Source organism: Phalacrocorax aristotelis, chromosome 12 (assembly GCF_949628215.1).
Source record: "Phalacrocorax aristotelis chromosome 12, bGulAri2.1, whole genome shotgun sequence".
Taxonomy (NCBI): Eukaryota; Metazoa; Chordata; class Aves; order Suliformes; family Phalacrocoracidae; genus Phalacrocorax; species Phalacrocorax aristotelis.
Genome location: NC_134287.1, coordinates 13,796,820 through 13,821,439, shown reverse-complemented (window position 1 = coordinate 13,821,439; position 24,620 = coordinate 13,796,820). Strand labels below are relative to the sequence as shown.

General features: G+C 39.2%; 2 protein-coding genes across 4 annotated transcripts in view; one reads left to right on the top strand and one right to left on the bottom strand.

Moving 5' to 3' along the window:
- NHLRC2 (NHL repeat containing 2) overlaps nucleotides 1-2,451 on the bottom strand; it is a 33,613-nt gene extending 31,162 nt beyond the window's left edge. The window contains exon 1 of the mRNA XM_075107925.1: nucleotides 2,043-2,451. Within this exon, the coding sequence (XP_074964026.1) occupies nucleotides 2,043-2,205 (163 nt within the window). The 5' untranslated portion in view covers nucleotides 2,206-2,451. The remainder of the gene's footprint in view (nucleotides 1-2,042) is intronic.
- Nucleotides 2,452-2,659: 208 nt separating this feature from the next.
- Nucleotides 2,660-21,472, top strand: DCLRE1A (DNA cross-link repair 1A). 3 transcript variants are annotated; one of them, XR_012662868.1, is made up of 10 exons: nucleotides 2,660-3,611; nucleotides 5,191-6,762; nucleotides 8,512-8,645; nucleotides 9,799-9,917; nucleotides 11,637-11,780; nucleotides 12,430-12,533; nucleotides 12,652-12,797; nucleotides 13,857-14,011; nucleotides 20,140-20,281; nucleotides 20,925-21,231. XR_012662868.1 is itself a non-coding variant. In XM_075107923.1 (9 exons), the coding sequence occupies exons 1-9, from the start codon at nucleotides 3,194-3,196 to the stop codon at nucleotides 21,089-21,091; spliced, it is 2,997 nt and encodes a 998-aa protein (XP_074964024.1). In that variant the 5' UTR covers nucleotides 2,660-3,193; the 3' UTR covers nucleotides 21,092-21,472. The 3 variants fall into 3 exon arrangements, 2 of the variants coding, with proteins under 2 accessions (XP_074964024.1, XP_074964025.1); XM_075107923.1 differs by lacking the exon at nucleotides 12,430-12,533 and having other exon boundaries at nucleotides 20,925-21,472; XM_075107924.1 differs by lacking the exon at nucleotides 12,430-12,533 and having other exon boundaries at nucleotides 20,140-20,292; nucleotides 20,925-21,472.
- Nucleotides 21,473-24,620: the final 3,148 nt, after the last annotated feature.

The following is a 24,620-nucleotide window of genomic DNA, read 5'->3' as shown; positions in this document are numbered from 1 at the left end:
AGACACTTAAACCTGACTTGCACAACACAACACAACGTTCCTAGGACATTTCACTTAAAAAAAAAAAAAGTCCAACATCACTTTCTATGCAGGTAGAAAAGCAAACCAAAAGTCTTATATTTATCCAACTCATCCTTACATTCCACAATTCCTCATAATTAGTAAATGAAAAGAAATATTAACAAGATTTAATGTAATACTGAAAGTGTTTCTATATTTATATAGGCACCTTTTAATTGAAAGAGCATGCAACGCTCAGAACACTTTTCATAAATTTTAAAACATGATCTACATTACTCAAACTCTAACAATGTCATATGGGCAAAAACCGTATCTTTAAAACTGACGTAAATGCTAGTAACTAAAAAACTGTTAAACTCTTAATGATTTTTCCAATAGTTCTGCAATGAACTAATTTCAGAGTTGACTGAAATATTTGTGTGTTTATAGTTTTGATCTTGATTTTCAAAGTTAGAAATTACAGGAATAAATTAATCCTGTTACATGGAAAGAAATACAACCCCTTCAGATATACCCTGTAGTACTCTCGGTCGTTTATTTTAACCACATGAAAGCATTGTTTTCTCACTGGTAACTGTTATTCCTCTGATCCCATCAGAAACTGGTATCAAGATATGACATAAATATCCTAGAATATGGTCTGCTGTTATTATCACTCGACTTTTCTGAAAATAATGGGGGGGGGGGAACAGATAGATGTCATACAATGCAAAGCCGAACCAAATTTTTGAAGGACTACTTCTTAAAATGTATGCTGACTAATCTCAAAATTCTCAAAACTTCCACCCTGACAGTTTCAGCAAGCTAAGTTCTTACTGCTCCAGGAGAATTTATTGCTGCTGAAGCCAGCAGGAGGCTTGTTTTCTGTTTCACTAAGAGTAGGATTTGTCTCTACCTTCATGTATTTATCAACATAAATGGATGCACACACATTCATATTTGTATCAATAGTGAGAATAATTTATCAAGTTTATGCATTCATTCTGCATAAGGGCAATGCTGTTTATTTTTTTAAAGAGTAACTTACTTATTTCATGGCATTGCTCCCCTTTTCCCTAGAATTAAAATACCGTTCATAAAAAAATACTGGAAATGAAAAATGCTGGCTACCTATTTAAGCTCTTTTTCGAGGAGAAAATAAGCTTTGACAGAAATGCTGAAAGTGAAACAATACTAATGACAAAAGTGAAAATTCAATTCGGGGTCCAGTTCTAGACAGTTCCGTTAGTTACAGGTCGGAATTCATTCCCACGACACGCATGTGATTTTAACCCTAAAGTTTACCTGCTGAGGTCTCTGTCTTGCAGTCGCACGTGAGCCACCACAGTTCCAGAGAGCCTCACTAAGGTTACAGGGACCCTGAGCAGGACTTGCAAGATCTTACAAGGCTTAACGTTTGATTTCACACTTAGCACAAGAACAGATACAGAAATGTGTGAAAGGGAAACGGGCATACCACTGAAGGAGGATGGCATCTCCAGCAGTTTGTATTATGAGGGACATGAAAATTGACAAGCACGGGTAAGTCACAGTGGGGTGAGAGCTGGGAAACATCCTATGTGGCTGCAGTGAAACCAAGGGAGCTCAGGAGGAGGCTGAGAGAGTTGGCAAGGTTCTCACTATGACCAGAGGAGTGAGATATCAATATACTGTACAGAAAGGAAAGGCTTTATTAGAAAAGTAATTTAATGAAGCTAGTAGATTATTAAGCAAGAGGCTTTAAAGAACAGCTTTTTGCAACCAGATACGGGGGAAGCATTTACAAAGGGGTTCTTTTCTTCTCTCCTTTGCTCCTGGTGCTTTCCGAGTGACGTTTCCTGTAACTAGGCCTGCCTCTTAGAAAAGCAGCTAACGGGGCCGTAATCACACGGCCCTCGTAGGCAGTGGGACTTCAAGGGAAACGTCGCAGGGTGAGCTCAGCCCCCTCTGCCGGGGGAGGCCCCGCCACTGCCCCCGGCGGGCCCGGGACGCCGCACCGCGCTCCGCCGCGGGGCCTGGCCCTCCCCTGCCCCGCCACCCACCTCCGCCGAGTTCGGGCACCGTTAGGTCCCGCTCCCGGCTGTCCATCTTCTTCAGGTACTGGTAGACCAAGTTCTCCTTCTCCTGGGGAGTATCGGCGTCGAGCAGCGCGTACTCCAGCTGGGTCTGGGCGGGCAGGAGCCCCGCCAGGCCCCCCGCCGCCATGGCGCCTCCCGCCCCAACCCGCTGCCAGCACGGGCCGCTATTTACCGGCCTGCCGTTTCACCGCCGCACATTCGGCGCCTCCCGCAACGCTGGGGAGGAAAATTGTAGTTAAAAAAGACGCCGACAAACCAAAACCTAAGCACAAACACGCAATAACTTGTCTGCCTTAAAGGGGGACCGTCTCATTCATTTCGTGCTCTTCACAGCTTTGACATTCACAGAAGCATATTCGTGAAGACAATCCCCAGTGGTGATTCCAGCTCAGCAGATTCAACACAGCCTGTTTTTCCCTCCCAGTTACTGTTTTATTTGTAGGTGGAAGAGAGGTGAAAACCGTGCAGTACGGGGACAAAGTCCAAACAAAGCACCAATAATTTAAACGATAGGATTTTTTTTGAGGGGGATGCTGTAAGAGAAACGGAAAGTTGAGCGACGGCCGCGGTGACGAACCTGCAGAAGCGAATGGGTTGCGGCGGTGGCGGGACGCTGCGAGGAGGCGGGAGGCTGCGACCTGCTGGCGGCGGGAGGCTGAGGGGGCACGGCCGCTGTGGGGGCCCGCGGCGGGGCCCCGGCGTTCCTTCCTCGTTTTCTTTTAAAATCTTCCTACTCGGGGCAGCCAGGTGGCAGCCAGGGGAGTGGGCTTCACCCTCCGAAGCCGGGCTAGGTGCTGACGAGAGGGCTGTCTGAAGGAAATGGCTCACTCTGCAAGTCTTTCTGCACCTTGCAGACTCGGGTTTTGTTTAACAGGACTAATTACAAATATTCAAAGCGATGCTCATTAAATTATTTTTAGGGTAGGATCCACCATGCTTCTGTCCCATCACGGACTGCAGTTTGGTTTGTGGCCCAGTGTTGCTTTTTTAAAATGGAGTTCAGGCGCTTTTTTTCAGATGGCGAAGGGGGGAGGAGAGACAGAACTTATTAGCGGAAAGAAAGATATATTTGTGAACTGTTGCTTAAAAGCAAGGAGGATATTTCATGTGTTGCCATGTCTGAAGATACTTTATTGGAAGAGGACATTTGGGAGTACAAATCCATTAGGAAGCAAAGGCGTCAGAGTAAGTCAGAGAGCATCTCCATGCCCGTGCAGCAGCTAAGGGATGGCAAGTGCAGGCCAAAGAGAAAGAGAAATCGAAATAAAAAAAAATCTGAAGAAAAAACTGATACGCTTCAGAAAACCGAGCAGCGATCAAGGCCGAATCATGATGTAGATCAATGTAAAGATGACAGCAGTGTGCATTCCCAGGAAAGCGTGAGTAGCCTGACGGGACAGAGCTCTCAAAACGCAAAGCCCGTTCATGATGGATACTGTCCGAGCTGCCAGATGCCTTTCTCCTTGCTATTGGTCCAGACACCTCGATGGCATGTTGCTGAATGTTTGGATACTCCAGGATCCATTGAAAAAGGTATGAATAGAGTAAGAAAAAAGCCTTCAGAGAAAAGTTAAAGGCTCCTCACATAATATTCCTGCAAACCTTGGTTTTCATAGTCGGTTCAAAATCTGACATGGTGGTTGGTATGCTCTTTGGAATGCTATTACTGATAATTTATCAGTATTATTTTCGTATGAGATTTTTGGTGCTTTGTGAAGAACATGAAGATCTGACATGAAAATCTTGTATTGGAATCTAATCACAACACTTTGTAGAAAGATTAACGGTTGTTTATCAAGCTCCAGTTTTAGAAGTTTACTGAAGAAATTGAAGGTGCATATGTACCATTTCAAAATAATGGAACCTGTTTCAAATACTAAGTTGGTGTCAGTACAAAAACCTCTTTCACTTAAGAGGCTGCTACTTTTGACAGAAAATTTCTATCTTCTTGGGTATAAATTCTATTATCCTGTATCCATCTTGCTGTGTCACTTGTCCATTTGTCTATGGACAGTTGGAAGCTGAAATCAGTCTGTTAGGCTAATTCACTTGAAATATTAGCCCCTGTTCCAGTATGCTTTAGAAATTTTATACAGAATTACACATAAGCATTCCTGTATCATGAGACAACAGTTTTGTTTTGAGTTCTGTATGAGAGGAATAAAACTGACTCATTCCAATTGCTAGTTTAATGTGGGGAAATGCCATCCAGGTATCCAACAGATCCAGGTATCCAACCTATGTTCTTAATACACCTCCTAACTTTTGAAAAACAGAAAGGATACAGTCAGGAAACCTGAGTAAAGGCTCTTTAGGTAATACAGTCACTTTTCTTTTTGTATGTTTGTAACTTTCAAGGAAAGTTTCTTCTTCAGAATAATGAAATGTGAGCCCTTTAATCCAGATTTTGGCAGTGGTTTTAACTTAAGGCAGATGTGTTAACACGTCATTTCCATCTCTTACTCCCATAATTAACAGATGAAAAATCTTTCTGATTGATTTATGCATTCACCTTAAGATCCTCAAAACTTAGGCCAGCAAACTCTCAACAGAAAAGGTTTAGGGAACAGCCACAGTCTTTTTGCTGGTATCTGAATCCTGAATACTTTTTTCACATAAGTCAATACATGACTTTTATTTTTGTAATGTGTAACCCAGCAGACAATTTGAAATGGAATTTCAGGTTGATACTGAACCAAGATTTGGGTTGTTTTGAAACATATCTACTGGCCTTTTCTGGTGTTACTGGTCTGAGCTCATTGCTTGCATGCGAGACAACTCTAAACTAGAAGCCATACGATTACATTAGCACAGTATTGAAACAGGATTAAGTACCCTTGTTGTTAGAGGGCTGTATTAATTCAGACATAGCCCTGTACTAGCAGCAGCTGTTTGGTTTTAGGTTGGAAGCATTCTCATTTCTAGCCAGCTCGCGACAGGAGGTCTTGACAGCTTGAAAATTACTTTTTACTTGTGCCTTCTGTCCTCCAATAGCTGCATTTATAAGAAAAAGCCTTTTAAATTGTGTCATGTGTGATTTTTATTTTAATAATTATACTAACTATATTTGCAAATATATTAATACTGCTTCTCTGTTTAACTGTTTTCATAGAGTGTCCTGATGGTTTACTGTGCACTTCCACCATTCCATCCCACTACAAGCGCTATAGCCATTTTCTACTTGCAGCAAGCAGGGCAGGAGATTATCTTGTAAACTCTTCAACAAACACTGTGGAGAGGAAGGTGACATATTCTACTGCTGCAGAACCCAGCTGTTCCCCAGGTCATGTAGAGGAAATTTCACAGAATGAGAAACCATCTAATAATATAAAAAATGCCCCAAATGATGACTGTACATTGATGGTACAGAGTTCACTGCAAATGAAGTCTCTAAACATAGTCAATCAAAGTACTTCCTCTTTTGCAGATATTCAAAAGCTTCAACAGACATGTCAGCTTACACAGACCACAGATAATAGTTGTAAATTTGAATTTTATGACTTTGCATCCTCTCAAGAAAGTGAAACAGGAGAAGACCCGTGTAGTCAGAAAGATACAAGTCAGCCAAGTCTACTACAGTCAAAAGCTGACTTCAGTGACTGTGAGATTTCATTTTCTCCACTGAGTTCTTTTGAGGGAAGTGAAGAGGAAACTGAGGAAGAGGAGAAGAAAGTAACAATATCACAAAATAAATTATTAAAAGTCCAGAAGCTTGGAGATGAAGAATCTAATTCTGTGGTGTTTAAAACAGTTGATGGGCTTTACTTACAGCAGAAGCCTCAGTATGAGTCTACCAAAATGGGAAATTTCATAATTAAAAAAAACCACTCTGAGGAAGTAAATACATTGAACCAGCTAGATCATAGTTTAAAAACTGTTCCTCAGCATCACAGGACCAGCAAGTTCTGTAATTCAGCATGTGTAGATAATCAGCATCAGCATGAGGTGCTAGCCAGTGAATCCTCTTCTCCTTTTAATTGCGAGGAGGTTGAACAGCCAGAATTGATTTCCTCTGCTGCTAAAACAGGTAACACAGAGTCAGAAGATACTGGTGCTTGTGCTTTGGATTCTGTATACAAGAGCTTTACTGAGACATCGTCACTGCGAGTCAGAGAAGGTGCTGGCTCTCTTCTGACACAGAAAAGTAATGTTTTGAGGGACCCAAGTAACACTTTGACTAATACAGATAAAATGACTGCCAATGCAATTGGAAAAACAGCTTGTCAGGAGAGTTTGCAGTCAGTACTGGAGAAAGAAGGAAATCTCAATAGAGCTCCTGTGTGCTTTCCAAGCCCCATCTCTAAAACAGTGTCATCTCTTTCTTTAGCAAGTGTGAATGCCAAATCCAGTTCTGCCAAAGAACTCAAACAAATGGACATTGGTGTTTTCTTTGGGTTAAAACCCAAAGTAAAGGAAGAAAACAAAGGAGAGACTCGCTCAAATGAGGAAAAGCAGATACCAAGTTCAGTAACTCCCAATGGAAAGAGGCCCAGACAGCAAAAAAGGAAAGCTGAAAGGTCTGTGGAAGATGTAGAAGCAATTATAGAAAGTTCGAGTAAAAATGGAGCCTTTGCAGGTATAAGTTCTGGTGGCCAACGAAAGTGGAGAAAAAAAATTAAAGAATTACCTACTACAGGTGAAGGAACAAGAAAAAAACACTGCCCTTTCTACAAGAAAATAGCAGGTGAGAGATAACTTTTGCTTTTTGCAGAGGTTAACTAATTTTGGCTTGAGTTACATATTCTTCCTAGTTTTATGCTTCACTGTTCTTCACTCTTCATAACCATTTAGGCTGCAGCTCAAAATGAATTTTCTTTCTTCCATCTAAGTTCATAAAATCTTGTGTAAGATACATAAGCAGTATTGAAAGATGGATCTGTTTTCTTAAATTATTTTTTAATATATCCCTTGTTAATATTCACTCCTAATTCCTGAGTTTAATGTTTCACATTGTTTCAGTTTTGCCTGAAAATAGGTCTGTCAATACCAGTTTTTTCCTTACACTAAGTTAAAAAAATTGAGTTTAATTTTGTATTTGAATTTAATGAGTATTAGAAATATGGAGTACTACAACTGTGAAAACAAACAAATTAAAACCAAGCAGAAGAATTTAGCTTAGGAAACAGACAAGAATTTCTCAGAATCTCCTCAAGCAATTACATAAAATACAGGATGATGAATCAGTGGCTTAAAAAGCTTCAAATCCTCACAGTTTTTATTTACTGCTAAAGAACTCTCTTAGTCTTAGGTAGATATTTGAGGAAGCCAAATAGAAATATATTAGTGATCTTAGGTGCCGAGCTCCTGCTTGAGGACTGACCTTTGTGGGGTCTTTGTGGGTCTGGTCTTTGTGGGGTTATACTGGTATCATGGGTTCTATGGGCTTAGAGAATTTTCCATAGATAATAAATTTGAAGAGCAGACTCCTATGCCTACAATGGAATTTTAAAGTTCCTTTGTTATTATCTCTGTTACCTTTGTTCTGAATTTTTTTACTACATTTGAAGTATATTTGACTGTATTTATTCCCATTGCCTAGTGTAATTCAGCCTCCCTGAAGTTTTGAATCTGGTACCTCTCAAAACTTGGGAATTTTTTGTTTTGTGATTTTTAATTAGCAGACTGCTGTGGGGTTTTTTTCTGAGTTGCAAGTACCTGAAGTTCTAGCCTCAAGTAAGTAGAATTATTTCTAGTTTGCATAACATAAAACAAAAATATTTGAGTGCCACCAGATGTATTAGTTCTATGCGCTATTTGGTGTTTTTAGGAAAGTATAACCCAATGTAAAAGGACCATTTGTCAGTATGTTAGCATTTTTAAAAAACTACATTTGCAGAGAAAAAGACTATCTTCTATACAGCACCTCACTGAAAGCATACAATGACAAATCAGTCCTATTTTATCTCAGCAGATATATTCAAAGACCCCAGATTGCTTGCTTGGCAATTGTGTAGTAGCATGTTTTAAGAGAAATCTTAAATGTAGAATAATTGAAAAATTGCAGTTTGATTGCAAAATACATTTTGTTAAGCTGTAGTTATTTGTGTTATTTTGCATTAGGACGTTGGTATTAGATTTTAATCTATGTGAACTTTCAAAAATACCAGCTGAATGCAGATAAATGTGTTCTATTAGCTTAACCGGTTTCCTTCTGTACAGGATGGCAGCTAAGCAACAGATATTTGGGAGGCCTGTGAAAATATTTATGTGTGGACACTTTGTTAAATTTTTATTTTAATAAGTGAAAATCATCTTTGTGACTGACTCAAACGCAAACCATACTTATCTTTAAATGGCTCCTTCAACTGTATGTATCTAACTGTCATACCTTTTAATTTGGAAGAAAAAAAAAGAACAAAAGGAACATCTAATAAAAAAATGGTTCTGAACTAAGCATGTTTACTGACTGGCTTCTCTTCCCTTTTTGCTGTAGGAACTGGTTTTACAGTTGATGCTTTCCAGTATGGAGAAATTGAAGGCTGCACAGCTTATTTCCTTACTCATTTTCACTCTGATCACTATTGTGGGCTAACAAAAAACTTCATGTTTCCAATCTACTGTAATAAGGTAACATTTTCCAAGATTACTAGGTATTACCAAATCCATATGCAAGTATAATCACTTTTATACTGATGAAAGTCAATAGAAGATCAGAGGTCCTGTTGCTGGGTCACAGCGGATATGTATAGGAAAGTCTGGGTTTCCCTTGTAAGAAATTCTTACCCTGATTTTGCTGATGAAGGAGATTAGTGAAACTTCACTGTCTAGTTAGCATGAAAAAATTCAGATTTAAGAGGACCTCTAGAGGTCTCATAGTCTGATCTCCTCCACAGTGCGGGTCTAACTTCAAAGTTAGATCAGACTGCAGAGAGCCTTTGTTGGTCAAATTTTGAAAATAGGACAGATTCCACTATGTCTTCCTTGCAACCACTCTGAATTTTTTTCTTAATTTGCAATTGAAATGTCCCTTTTTGCAGCTTGAGACTGTAGCTTGTTCTTTTTGTGTGCATCATGGAGAAGAATGTGGCTCCATCTTCTCTGTAATTCTATCCAAGTGATGGAAGTCTGAAGTTAGGTTCCCCTTAAGCCACCTCTTCTCCACATTCAGTAAATGGAGTTGTTTTAGCCTGGTCCTGGGTGTCCTGTGCTTCAGGCTGCTGAATGGCCAAGACTGCCATTAGCTATCATATGTCCAACCAACTCTTTACTCAGCATGGTAGGGCATGTTGCCTAGGCAACCCATCCAGAACCTGCATCAAAAATCTATTTCTGATTTACTCTGGAAGTCTCCTGGAATGCTTCTGTCCCCATTGCCCTTCCAGTAAGTGTTGGCAGGACTGCAGTCCCCCAGGGTAAGATCCAGGGCTGGTGACCTCGAAGTTTCTTCAGTTGTTTAAAGAAGGCTTTGCCCACCTTCTCTTCTTGTCTTGGCAATCTGTAACAGATGTTTTCCCCCTTTGTTTGCTTCCTCTCTGATTCCAATCCATAACTTGTTGACAGGCTTTTAAAAGTTTGCTTTTTTAAGACCGCTGCTTTTTCAGTGTGCTTTTTGAGAGGTGAAATGCTACTGAAAGGCCTGATTATACCCAGGATCTCATAGTTTCTTGTATTTTCTCTCTAAGCCAGATAGTCTGGCTTTGAAAGCCTTTGTTTCTGAAATAAACCAAGGATATTTTTAGATTTTGTTCCTATTCTATATTAAATCCTTTCCTTATTACAGATAACTGGCAACCTGGTGAAGAGCAAACTTCGAGTCAAAGAGCAGTACATCCATGTGCTGCCGATGGACACAGAATGTGTAGTGAATGGGATCAAAGTGGTGTTGCTCGATGCCAATCAGTACGTATCATAGCATTTGTTGTGGAATATTTGTATGTATAGACTATTAAGGATAAATAGCTGTACAGATACAGTTTATGTTTTTGTGATTTTTAGTTTTCAGTGGATCTGAAAAAATCAGGGTGAAAATACTTCTCGTTCCTGAGCTGGCTTAGTAACATGCATTTTCACTTCAGAAGTGCGTTAGGCATGTAAGAGTCTAAATTTCTTGCAAGTAGTTAGTATTTGAAATAGGTGAATTATTTTTGAAAATGAAACTTGGGCTTTTGTGATAATTTTAGCTTAACTTCATTTTTTTTCAGTTGTAATGAGTACATAGTGTTAACCACACATAGCTCCATAATTTTGAAGCTTGTTGAGAGGTGGAATGATTGTTCTAGTGGTCTGGACACCTTTGTTTTTGGTGTCTAGTTGGGAACACCTTAGATTTGATTATCAGACATGTTAGGTTTCAGTAGCTTCAACTGCAGATAGTGAAACCTTCAGCTAGAGAAAAACGTAGTACTTCGGATCCTGGGAGAGACAAAACCTATCCAACGTTTTGAAAATTGAACTTTAAAGAAAAGCCTCTTGAAATGTGCAGCAAGACTTCTACTGGATTTGGTGATAAAGGGTGATATTTTTGTAAAACGTCACAGTGGCACTGGGTGGTAATGCTGGATTTAAAGTTTAGTAGCACCTGACTTCCAGCCCTGTGCTCTTTCTGTTCTGCCTCTTGGTACCTTATTTGGCTATGGGCTAGAGGAAAAGTCATTTCCCTGAAGTATATATTGAAATGCAGCACTCTGTCACAGCTGGTTTGGATATTACTCATCTTAGGATTTGTTTATAGTTGGAGAGATAAGATTCTGTGAAGTCCTTTGAGAACGCTTTCTGGGAATGAAGGAAGCCTTGTCACTTATGTAATTTGGACACTTCTCATTTTTCCTGTTTGTCTCCCTGATCCCCTCCTTCAATTTAAAAGGCATATAAACCTTAGGTATAAAGTTCAGCTTTTTGGAGAGCTCTCCAATTCTGTCATTTTAGCTCTGATTCATGCCAGTTTCCTTTTCTGAGATTTCATTTACCCTTTACTATTCATGTCTGAAATAGTCCCACTCTGGTTTTCTAGTCTGAGCACTTACCCTTCAGACAGCTTTGCCGAGGAACTGCAGAAGATGCAGTGGGTTTACTGTGGCCAATGTGATAACTGTATTTATAACCAGGCAATTCTGGATGGTAGATAATGTTTAAAATTTTCAAATAGAATTTAAAAGGAAATGCTTCAGTAAGTCCTGCAGGAATGAAGATGTGTCTGCAATAATACAATCTGTTGCTCCTGAATAAGCATGCTGCTTCTCTTTGGTGTGCTGTTTCCCCTTTAAATCAGCAATAAAGCCTCAGAGGCTGCAACTGAGGCAGCATCTTTGTCATACCCAGAAGAAGACAGAGCATCCCAAAAAGGCAGTTAATGGTTGATTACTTTACTGTTGGTGTGTTTTTTGTTTCCCTCTGTCTCAGCTGAGAACTCAAGTCTGGCTTGTCGATGGCCATAAGGTCAGCTTCAGAGTTCTTTTTAGAAATCAGGAATCTAGATAAATTGGGCTGTGTAGTAGCTGTGATTTTAAATGCTGTTCTGCACACCTTCCTGCTACTGAAGGGTGGTCTGCCTCTTAAGGCAGTGTATCAGTATTGAGGACTAATGTAATTTGCATTGGGTTTTTCCTTTCTTTGTTTCAGTTGTCCAGGTGCAACAATGATCCTCTTCTGTCTTCCCAGTGGAACTGTTATTCTGCACACAGGAGACTTCAGAGCCGATCCTTCTATGGAGCGCTACCCTGCTTTGGTTGGTCAAAAAGTCCACACCCTTTACCTTGATACCACGTAAGTTGTGTTTAATTTTTTCCAATGTAGCTGTCTTTTCAGTTTAGTAAAACTTTCTGTGAACCAAATAAATGTAAGTATAAATGACATTACTGTTTTAACATTTGTTAGCTCTATTTAGTGTTGAATAAAATCAGATACTTATTGGAAGTCCATCTAAGTCTAGCTTGTTCATCTGTTATGCTGTTGTATGAGAGAATAAAAGTGGGTAGTGGACAAGATGCTGAAGTATTTGCTGAGATGGCCTTATTATTTATAAGTGTTATTAAATTCTGGGTGCCAAAAATCATGCATTGAGTGTTCAGCTCTAAAACATGGGGTTCATGGAACATTGGATTCAACTCTGTGATGTAAAGGGGTGTGGGGGAATTCAAAGAGTGAAAGAATGCCAAATGGTCAAATGAGTTGTCCGGCTTTTCATTAGACCTTTCTCTGACTTGTGTGCATAAAATTGTTTTCCTGCGTATGATGACTAATGCCCAGCTGCAGTCTTTTTTTTTTTTTTTTTTTTTTTGTTATTTCTGTTCCATATGTTTCTGTGAATAAATAATGCCTTATGTTATGGTTTGCGTGCATGACAAAAAATAAACAAGGATATAATTAGTACATGATACAAATATCTAGCTTGAAAGAGTGCTTGTATTTATAGAGGAAAAAAATGCAGAATTGAGTGTCAGTGTCAGACAAGTGAAGGGAAGACAATTTCATCTGGGCACCTCAGTGGTTCCTAATACACTGGAATTATATCAAAGGGTAAGATCTTTTTCATTACTTTGTTATTGTATACATGCAGTTTTGAGGGCCTTCTTGGTAAATTCAGATGTCTTTTATCTTGTGTAACATAGTGGTATATCTTATTTCCATGCCCCAGATACTGTAGTCCTGAATACACTTTTCCTTCGCAACAAGAGGTTATCCAGTTTGCTGTCAATACTGCCTTTGAGACAGTGACTTTAAATCCACGTACTCTAGTTGTCTGTGGCACCTATTCCATTGGAAAAGAAAAAGTTTTTTTAGGTATGTAAAAGACGTGTACTGGATCAAGTAACTAAATACATATCTAAATAATGTTAAAAGACCTTTTTCTTGAAGATGTAAAGGGTCACTTAGTCTTGATGGTCAGATGTTGTGTAAAGAAATTAAATATATTTAATAATCTTACTGCTAGTTTTTTAGTTTTCTAATCAATAAGTTTTAACTTTCTGAAAGAAATATTTTTCTGCCATGTTTACAAACCCCCTGAATATAGAGAAGGCCAGTTTGGATACTAAATGAATGAACCTATTTAATTGATTGTGGTGAGAAAAATGTTAATGGCAACTACAGAAATATAAATTAGGTCTTTAGGACATTTTTTGATGTTAATATTCTCATGTTGTCAAGAAACAGCAAAAGGATACAATTGTTCTTAAACTTATATTTTGCTAACAGTTTTTCCTTCCAGGTTGATATTATGTATTTTCTTAAATATTTAGAGTAATCAGTATTAATGAAATCGATTTTAACAAAGCATGCCCCAAACTAAAACACATCTTTTCTGACTTAATGAAAATCTTGTGTGTTATGCTCTGCTCGGTTACAGAATTAGGAACCAACATGGTAGCTCAACTGCATACTCTAGGGCAGGCAGCTGTGTACTATTTGTGCTTCTGAGTATATTTAAAATCATCAGTACAAGATTTGCTTTCACTGAAATTTAGTCTGTCTTTAACATGGGCTGTTTGTTGCATATTCCAAAAACTGCGTGTGTTTCTGCCTTCTTTGAAATAAATACCAGTTCACCTCAGTAATGTTCTACTAAAGAAAAATGACTTATCAGTGTACTTCTACTCTCCTCTATTTCCAATTGTCATACACGATTCTGGTGCTAAAATGTAGGAGCCAGATCTTTTTAACAGCCGTTACAGGTTTCTCTTCTTAATTTTAGAATATGAAACACTATCCTGTTGAATATGGGGGTTTTTTTCAGTAGTGAAAATGATCCAGTGCAATAATTAGGAATATCTCCAAAACAGGCAAAAATGAACTCTTATAATTTCTTTATCTGATTTTTTTTTTTCCAAATTAATCCTAAAGCAATTGCTGAAGTTCTGGGCTCAAAAGCAAGTATGTCCCGTGATAAGTACAAAATGCTGCAGTGCTTGGAGTCAGCAGTTGTTAATTCTCTCATCAGTGTGGACTGGGATGGTACTTTGCTTCACGTTCTTCCCATGATGCAAATTAATTTTAAGGTGAGTTCAGCCAGTATATTCTGTTGATCAACCTGCTGGCTAATCATACTGTTGCCTCCTCCCAACCAGTGCTGTGTTTGGTGCTTTTTAACCTCTTGTCACATCATATTTGTTTAGTAAAGTTTTGACATGTAGCAATACCTTGAAAATGAAATGCAATTAAACATTAATGTCTGTCTCCAAACATGATGCACAGAAAGTGTAATTTCACTTCAATGTGGTGCTTGTACAAGATAAGATGAGGTTTGTTCAAAGGCTTGCTCTTTGTGGGTCTTTTTGAAGTAGATTTATGTAATGAATGCAGGATCTGTCCTATTAGCAATTAATATATTGTGACATGGAGTCCCTGTTTTCAGCCTGTCTTTTACCTGGTATGATGTAGGAAAAGACAAAGGACTTTCTGCCTGTGCATGTCTCTGTTTTGAGGCAGCCTGTGAACATGGCCAGTCTGGTGTTTGATAAAAAAGGAATAGTGTTCTCCACATTCCTCTCAGTTCAATTTCCATGTATTTATAATATTTTCATCTTTCAAAAAAATATTCTCTTTCCTTCTGTGCTAAAGATTTACATGGAGATAAGGTTACTTGAAAATCAGTGAAAACTCACACATAAACAAATACACTGAGTGAATTGAAGGACACCTCATGTATATGCATGCATTAGTTTTTCCACACAATCTTTAACATTTCTAGCAAAAGCAAGTAAAATGGTTTATTTTAAGACACTGTTTCATTTAAGTTTACTTTAAATGCACATTGCAGTCAGGATTTGAGACAGTGTGTTTCTGTTGTTTAGAGTTTTTGTGGGAATTTCTTAGTTGGGAAAGGTGACTAATTCCTGGGGGAAATAAGATTTTTCTAAATACACTACAAAATACAGAATGGCATTAAGGCAAAGCGGCAGGCTCTAGATTAGAGGTACCCTGGAAGAAAAACAGTGGTCGCCTACGCCTTACGGACTTGGATTCATTTTCGTGCTTTGCTTCAGGCCTGCTGTGCCATCTCAAGCAAATCCTTCAGAGCAAGATGGTATTTAGCTGCAGGACCAGTCAAGGTCGGAGTTGACCTAAAAAGGAGAAAAACAGGCTACACAATTTGATGGGAGCTGCAGGAGATAGAACTTAATATCTTAATGTTTTAATGTTGTTCTATAATCTTTTCCACAGTGGGGCAGAAAATGACTAATGGAAATGTGTATGGATTTCTTTTTTTATGTGTTGTGTTGCTTTAAACAGTATTACGTTTTAATTTCTTCTGCAGATTTTTGGGTTGTTATGTGATTCTGATGTTGTGTGTCCCAGCATGTATAGTGTACTCACGTGGCTAGACTTTCAGGCAGAGGTTGTGATTAAACCACAAGGGTGTCTAGGCAGCCTTACTTCTTGAAGGAAAACAGTTGTATCATGTGCAGGGTCTCACCTCTGAGAATAGGAGTCTCTTGACAAATCTAGAACGTGGCAGAAATGGTGCCTGGACCCTGGAAAGAGCGAGGAAAGATTAAAGGCACAATGATCTAGTTGACAAGTCCTGGTCTTACAGCCATGGCCCTCTGTACTGGGGCTTTTACTTCAGGTGTAAAGTTGTTGGAATGTGGTCTCATGCTATCATTAGTAATTTTGTTGTGTAAGTTAGTTAGGCAGTAAGTTAGGCATGCCAGGTAGACTTAGAGTGCTAAACATCCGATGAGGCTAGTTGCTAAATGAATGCCCAGGTGGAATGTAGTATTGGTATAATGTGGAGAATGTTGCGTTATTATGACCATTTATGTTATTTCTGCTCCAGCAGAATCAGAAAACATGACCTCAGAAAAGACAATATTTTTGAGAATAAATCATCCTATCACTTGCAATCTTGTTCTAGTTAAAGAATGATGAATGACATCATCCTGTTTTTACAGACCGTGTAAATGTTGGTGTTGTCATCTCCAGTTGCATGTTTTTGTCTTCTGCTGGATTAAACAGGTTTTGTCCTCAGTTACTGGCTCATTACTGGAAAAGCCAGAATTTTTTAGTGATCCTCATCACTAAATGCCAATCCTCTCGTTATCTTCTGGGTCTCTCTTACTTTGGTTTATTTGATCCCTAGCCCTACTCAAAAACACAATCCTACTTCTTAATTTGGGCTAATTTCCTGCTTGTGTGGCTTCAGCTGTGAACCTACAAATCCATGAAGTCCTTATGGGAGCGTTCTCAGTCAAAATCTCAGATTCAGTCATTATTTAGTAAATTGAGTACAACTGTGATATTGTCCTTTTGCCTTTTTAGTAGAACGCAAATAGCCAAACCCTGATAGTGTCTCCTAGCAGCCCCAGTTTTATAGCCTTTTTTTCCCCCTGTTATTCTCTTTACTAATAGAAAAAAAACAAACTGGTTTGTGCTCCAGGCTTGGTAGTTTTAAGAACTGTGGCATGATTCTTCTGCCTTTTATTATTGAAAAACTTCTCTGGTCTGTTTCTAGGTAAAGAATTAAAAAAAGCTGCATAAGCCAAATGTGCTTACTACAACTGAAGCCTAGTTTGCAGTAATTGTTGATAAAAATATACTTGCCCAGGGAAAGCTTCCATGTTTCCGTAGCTGACCATTCCCAAGACTGAAGCTAGATACTCCGAGTAGAAAGGAAATGGGCTCATCGTTTTGAGATGCTCCTGCATATGCTTCCTTGTTCACAAGCTTTCTGCTGTGATCAGGGGCTTCTTTTTTCTTCCTGATCATTGAATCTCCAGATTTCTGGAAAATGTTACGAATATTTTTTTATAAATGATATTTTGCATGCATATTCAGGAATTTTAGAAGTATGTTTGCGGTCTCAATGTTGTGAATATATTTTTTTCCTTTTGGTGGCATTGTCCACCTGAGTCATTCCAGTTTTGGGGCTGTCTGAAATCTGCTTTTCTCTATGTTGATTTTCAGAAGAAATATCAATCATGTTTTTTCATTTTGGAGTCGGCTGTTTTATTATCTGTGAACATCAAGCTTAGCCGTTGATGAACCATGCCCACCTCAGGGCATGGTTTAGGAGACATGGTGGTGGTTGGACTTGATGATCCTAGAGGTCTTTTCCAACCCTAATGATTCTATGATTTATAAACACTGTATTGATTCAGCAGAGAGTGTTGTTCACCTAAAAGCCACAGGTGCTTAGAAAAGTACAAAAACCTCTCTCTGTCATTCCCCTAGTTACAGAGTTTAAAGACTAATGTTGGTACCCTCTGCCTAGAAATGAAGCAGACAAAAATGAATATGACCTTAATTGTGTTAAATCCACTATGAAAAATAGGTGGATCAGTAAATGGGTTTTTTGATAGGCTGAAAGATGATTTTTGTAACCCCACAGCATCCTCAGAAAATGTGCTATACCGTAGATTTTCACTTGGCCAAAGACTTGGTGACAATAACATCTGGCATGTTTCTCTTTTCTGCTTGAGTTGTCTGTGTGAAAGTGTACATGTTTCTCTACAAAAGCAGCCACAGTGAGGGAAATCTGGTACCTGGCTTGAAGGTTTCCATCACTTTTTATCTTCAAACATTTGTTTGAATATTGAGTACTGGACAGTTTTCTATCACTGCATCAGTTGTTGTCCCAAAAAATCTGTTGAAGAAACAAGTTCAAATTTGAGAAGAAACCATGTCTTTTCTGCTTTATAAATTCATATAGATAGTCTTGATTTGCAGTTAGGATGAAAGCGGTCCCATTCATAATATTGAATACCTGGCCAGGTACCACCAGACTTGATGTATTTTATCTAGGCCTTATGACTGCCCGCTTGAAAAGAACCAGTACTTGAAATGAGAGTTTGGCTAAGATGTGTGAAGTCTGAAGGGTAAAACTAGAAAGAGCAAGCCATAGCGGATCATAGTTGTCCTATTTGTGTTGGATTCGATGGGGTTCTTTTTGTTTGTTTGGTTTTTTCCTATGTATATCTCTAGCTTTCTTGGGGAGTTTGTTTATTAGGAGTTGGTATGAGACTTTGTTCAGGTACTGCCTGGGATAAAAGTGAGATGACGTGCTGTAGATTCATGCTCTGGAGATTCTTAATGAATAACATTTACATTAATTTTAAAAATTAAAAAATATATTTTTGTGTGTTATTTTTAAAATTAAAATATGTTTAGAAGTAAAACATTGTCACAGCGTTGCAAGTGGACTTGATGCATGAAAAGATAAGATTTAATTAAAAAATAAAAAACTCAGATGTGGTACTTCACTGCGATACTTGATTTTACAGGGATTGCTGTGTGTACCGATGAATAGCTGTTCTTGAATAAGCCAAATGAGTTTAAGTGGTGTTAGGGCTGATTGTAAATTAACAATTTAATCATGTTTGAGTCTTCTCGAACCTTATGGAATCCTTCTGCATGTACTCTGCTGACTTTAGTGACACTGTAGATAGCAGGCTGTCACGGTGATTTAGCAAGGAAATATATTTTCCATCTTAAAAGGATGAAGGTTTAGAACAGTGTTGGCTAAAGAAATAAAAGAAGAAAGCGGAATGTGTATTTAAAGTGGATTTGTTATAAACAAACACTGTAGTAATTTGTTATGTGGAAAGAGGCCATCTTTTCTAAAATGCATGCATGGTTCTTTTGCAACAAACATTTTTTTGTAACAGTAAAAAATTGAGGCTTCTGCCACTTGAATATGCAGTGGAAGATTTCCAGAGAAGTGGGGTCTTCAGGCCTGTGCACTTCTATGTTGCTTAGCTCAGTAACGTCTTGTACTAGCATTGAGGTGAGATTTTCAGAAGCGCCTGTGATTCAAATGCACAAATAATTTTTTTACAAGATTGAAATTGCATCCTTATTGTGAATGTTGCACACTTGATTTATAACAAAATGTGAAAGCGGGTTAGCATTGGTTAATATCATAGTCATTTAGATTTCATTAGAGCAAAAGGAGCAAATATGTGATTTATTACCTTAAGCTATGGTAAGCTATGGTAATCTTCCTAAAATGAAGTGTGAAGGAGAATTAGACTGCTGTAGTTGTATCTTTAATCTAGTGAAGACTGAATATTTGCAGTGTATTAAGTCCTGGCAACTAGCCATAATTCCTGTTGCTGAATGAAACATGTGTCCTGGTAAGGTTTTTTGATGTTCTTTCATGTGCCCTGTTTGATGGATTCAGTATGTTGCTACTGGACATTGTACTGAAGGTGCTATTAAATGTGACAGTCTCACAGGCACCTTTCTGCTTCCCTGCTTAGTAATTTTTAAGTATCTGACAGATCAGTGTTCTATCACAGCCTATCTATCCCTCTCTCCCCAGTGTTTTTTTTTAATCAGTCTATATCAGCAGCAGGAAGAGAAATACAAAATAAAGCTTATGATTTTGAGTTCTATAATCTTGTAGGGCTTTCAAATGGAGAATGTGCCTTTAAGATTTTATATAGGACCCATAAAATTGATTTTCTGGTTTTGGTTTGGAATAATACTGACTTTACTTTATCCAGGAATAAGATTATACGTTCCTTATACTTCCCTCTCATTCTTTTCCCAGTCCTAGTTTAAACAACCTCAAAGGCTAACTTAGCCAACTTGGAAACTTTTTCAAGTTAATTTTTTTTTTTAGAGTGAAGAGATGAGATGTGGTTTCCTTCCTATCGTGAATGGAGATGTGGTAAAACATGGTTTAGTGCTCAGAGCAATACGCATGCACTACAATTTTTTTGGTAGTTCACTTCATCTCTGTGCTTTTGGGCATAAGAAGGTGTCAGGACGTCAGTGGCACTTCAAATTAACCAGATGGTTTTGCACTGAAGTGGGTTTTCACCATCTTTTGTCACCACTCAGCTGCAAGAGTGTTGACCTCTGGCCGAGAGGAGGAAATGAATCACTTAGGGGGCAACATCTATAAGATGTGACTATGCCTTATGTGTTTTGTTCTGAAATGTGTAGCTGTTTAATATGTGCTTTTTCAGATGAAGCAATTGAGATCCTAGGGTAGAAGGTGCTCTGCAAATGTAAATATTTATCATTAATAATATCAAGGCTGATGATATTTAAAATAAAAAAGTTCAGATCAAAACATGAAAATAAAATTTAGTTTGAAGGTTCTCCATTATGAAATCTCCCACCTTTAGACTAAAGAGCTATTTACCAGGATTCAGTATATGCTATATTCTTTTCACAGGGCTTGCAAGATCACTTGGATAAGTTTTCTGAGCATTTTGATCAAGTTTTGGCTTTCAGACCTACTGGGTGGACCTACTCTGATTCATGCCTTTCTCTGATGGATATCAAACCTCAGACAAGAGGAAAGATCACCATATATGGTATAAGAGTGGTAAAGATTCAGTGCATTTAGTTTTGTGTGGTTGGTATTCATATTTTTATTCTGGAAACTCCTACTGTTCAATGTAACCAATGCTTTTACTGATAACTTGTTGAGAAAGTGAACAGGTGGATCTCTCCAGGAGAGATCTGTGAACTGAGGAATCGAGAACACAGTAAATGCAGATTTTTACATACATTTTGCTCCTGTCCTCCTCTTGCAAATAAAGGCTTTTATCTGATATATGTAGAGACTTCAGGGGTGAAATCTTGGCCTGACTGATGCTGGTGGCAGTGCAGTTCCAGAGCCAAGATTTCATTCCATACTTCACTCATTTGAGAGACTGTGGGTGTTCCTTTTCCTCTCAGTTTTTATTGGTGGGTGGAGCTTAATCTCTTAAAATTTTAACATTCATTTAACCAAATGCTTGTGTCACTTGGTTTGCACTGATGAATGACTTAAGCTTAATGCAAGGTAATTTTTCCAGAAGGAAAATCTGGTTTTTCATTTTACCTTGGCTATAAACTTTAGATCTCCAATATGAGTTTAAAAAAATATTATCTAAATCTTAGCTGGAAGACTTGCAAAAGTATTTTGGCAAGAAGCTAAGCAGTCTGACAGATCACTGATTTGTTTCATTTCAGGGATTCCTTACAGTGAACACAGCAGTTACCTGGAAATGAAGCGTTTTGTTCAATGGGTGAAGCCACAGAAAATCATCCCCACTGTAAATGTGGGTGACTGGAGAGCCAGAAGCTTGATGGAGAAGCATTTTAGAGACTGGATGGTTGAGGGGAGTAGGCATAAATAAATATAAGGAAGAATGTATATTTCAAAGGAGGTAGGCTGTGGTGGGAATTGTGAGTTCCTGTGAGTTTTATTTAACTCCTTTTTCCATGGAGCTTTCTTCAGGGAGGACTAAGCTGCCATTCTCCTGAGAAAGGTGAATTTAAAAAAAAAAAAAAAAAAAAGGCCCCTTGCTTCCTCATGTACCTACTACTTATTTTTCCCATAGCTTAATAACTTTTTTGCAAATATATATTTCAGGTTATTTTTATCTTACTCCTTTCTCCCCGTTCTTAATTTTCCTCAGACTATGGAGATGCCCAGATGTATAATGCTGAGGAAGAAACTGCCTCCAGGATACTTATTTCTGAAAATAAGTTGTTGTAATAAATGAGATGATAACTAAGTTTATTTCATGTGCTGTCAATTCACAGAATCACAGAATGGCAGGGGCTGGAATGGACCTCTGATGATAATCTTGTCCAACCCCCCTGCCTGACCAGGCACACCCAGAGTAGGGGGCACAGGAACATGACCAAGTGGGGTGTGAATGTCTCCAGGGAAGGGACCCCACAGCCTCTCTGGGCAGCCTGTGCCCCTGCTCTGGCACCTGCACAGGGAAGGGGTTTTTTTCTCATATTGAGGTGGAACTTCCTGTGTTCCAGCTTGTGCCCATTGCCCCTTGGCCTGTCGTTGGGCACCACTGAAAAGAGTCCAGTCCCATCCTCCTGACTTCCACCCCATTGATATTTATGAGTATTGATGAGATCCCCCCTCAGTCTTCTCTTCTCCAGGCTGAACAAACCCAGGTCTCTCAGCCTTTCCTCAAGGGAGATGCTCCAGCCCCCTGATCATCTTGGTAGCTCTCTGCTGGACTTGCTCAGGCAGTTCCACATCCTTCTTAAACCAGGGGACCCAGAACTGGAGACAGCACTCCAAATGTGGCCTCACTAGGGCAGAGCAGAGGGGGAGGATAACCTCTCTCAACCTGCTGGCCACACTCCTTTTAATGCACCCCAGGACACCGTTGGCCTTCTTGGCCACAAGGGCACAGTCTGGCTCAGGACAAACTTGCTGAGGGGACGCTCTGTCCCTTTGTCCAGGTCATTGATGACTATGTTGAACAGGACTGGACCCAGCACAGACCCCTGGGGAACACCACTAGTGACAGGCCTCCATCCAGACTCTGCCCCATTGATCACGACCCTCTGAGCTCTGTTGTTGAGCCAGTTCTCATTCCACCTCACTGTCCTCTCATCCAACACACACTTCCTTAGCTTGCCTAACTCAAGCTTCAGAGAAGCTCGTTTTGTGATGCAGAACGGGCTATTGTGATTTAAATCTTGTAAACAAATTTTACCTTGTGAGAGAGGATTGGCTTGGGTTTTTGCAGTGTACGTGCTTGGAAATGATTTTTATAAAGGACATTGCTACCTACATTCTGCTCACGATTTTCTGGTTTATTTTCTTTTTGTTAAATAACCCACACGATGCCTGTGTGTTCTTTCTGAGCACAATACATTTCTTTTCAGTGCCATAGTTACTAATCTGAGAAACCTGTCTGTAAACTTTGGGGAACGTTCTGTGTGTGTTGTTTGTATAAAATTGCTCTTGTATCCTGGAAGTGCAACTTCTCAGCACGTGGTCAAAGCACAGAAGTGGTTTCTTTCCACATAGTCTCTTACAATGCCTTTGGGTTTGCAGGGTTGTGTGTACAGGTTTGTTACCTGAATTCTGGATAAACAACAGGGGCACATATTAGTACTGGGAGCAGAAAGGTAAGTTTCATTTTGCATTTTTTCCCCTGAATCCTACCAGATTACCGTGGTGCTTTTTCTGTGTCTGCTTGGTATTTATGATACTGAAGTATGTGATTGCATGCAGGCAGGCTAGTATAATTACAAGCACCAAAATAGAAACCGTTCCAAACTTCTAGGGCTTAGGAAGGTTGCATCATGCGTAAAGAATCATCCTCCAACCTCCCAGAATAGCTCATCTGAAAACTTCAATGCCATTTTTTTGTCAGGAAAACATTTCTTTAATTATCAGTGTAAGTATAAACAGGTCCTTGTGACGACCTCTGTAATGTGAAGTCACTTGATTTTATTTCTGTCTTCGGCGAGAAATAACTCTGTCAAACTCCAATGGAAAAAAAGTTCCTGTACTGATTCACAATTCTTTCGGTACATTCACTGAAATACGGCATTGTTTCTGTCTTACATAACGCATTGTGATAGCTCTCGTTAGCGCAAGAACTGCCAACTGTCTTGGGCTGGCGTGCTCATTCCCAAGATTCTGCTCCTTTTTGCAATACATGCGTGAAAAAGTATCTTTTACAGCCCTTGCAGATACCAAACATGAATTAATGCTTTGTATAAGTCAAGTCGGAGCAAATTTGAGGATTGTGTTTGGCAGGCAAATATTTCTAGCAGTTGGATCATTAAGGAATTATGCATGGCTTTTTGGCCTTCCAAGTCTTTTTCCTGACTAATTTTGCCCCCGGTATGAGGGGCTGGAGTAAGCACACCAAGGTCAAAAATCTGAATCACAATTCTGACATCCTCTTGCTTCCATGGCTGTATTTTGAATGAATATTCCTACTGCGAATGAATGTGTGTAGGCCCTCGATGTGCTGATGCTGTTACGCCGCAGCGGATAGGTGTGAAACACCTGTTCCCTCTCCGTGGCTCTTTACTTCGTGCCATCAGTTTCTACTCTGTTACCCAGAACGAAGGGTTGGGCTTTTTTTATTCTTAAAAGCAAACCTATTTCTGAAACTAACCACAAAAGTGATGTATCTTGGAAGACACTGATATTAGCATCTGCTGGACTGACCCAGTTAATGCTGTCCTGATTTGGAACAGATGCCGATAGGCTCGCTTCAGTCAACAAAGCAGAATTCCTTTTTTGCTGGATTCCTTTTTTGTCTCTGTGTGCTGGGGTCTGTTCCCAGTTGCCTGCTCTGCTCTAGGTAGTCCTGTGTCAGCTCTCTGGCTGCTTTCATTCCTCCTGCTTTATGGTTTGTATTTACACTTCTACCAGCAGTTTTTTGTGGGTAGACTTGAATTCTGGAGCATTTCATCCACTTTCATGTTAGGGATCTCCATGTTAGCCAGTCACTTGTCCTCCTTCATGTGGAAAAAAAGTATCTTCAGAATCCAAATTCAGGAAGAAATTATTATTTTTGTTCTCCTTCTTGTAAAGAAAGAAGATTAATAATAGGACTAGATTGCTTAGATTACCTGGGAGGACTTATAACTAGATATGGAAAAGCATTTAATGAAACAAGATTTTTGTGGGAGGACTTTTTCTCTTCCCTCGCCTAGGTTGTTCCAAGGGACAGCTCTCTGATCACAGCAGGCTAAGTCTGTTTGGAGCACAGACCTGCTTTCAGCATTATTGCACTGGTGTAATTAGTTAGGACTTAGGGTGTGGTTCCACTTTCCTTAATGAAGGAGAGCATGTTTTTTTCAGTCTTCTGGCAGTATTGGCACTACAGATACATGAGTGAAAGCATTATTTTGGTTTGGAGTGGTGGCTCTACAGTGAAGGTA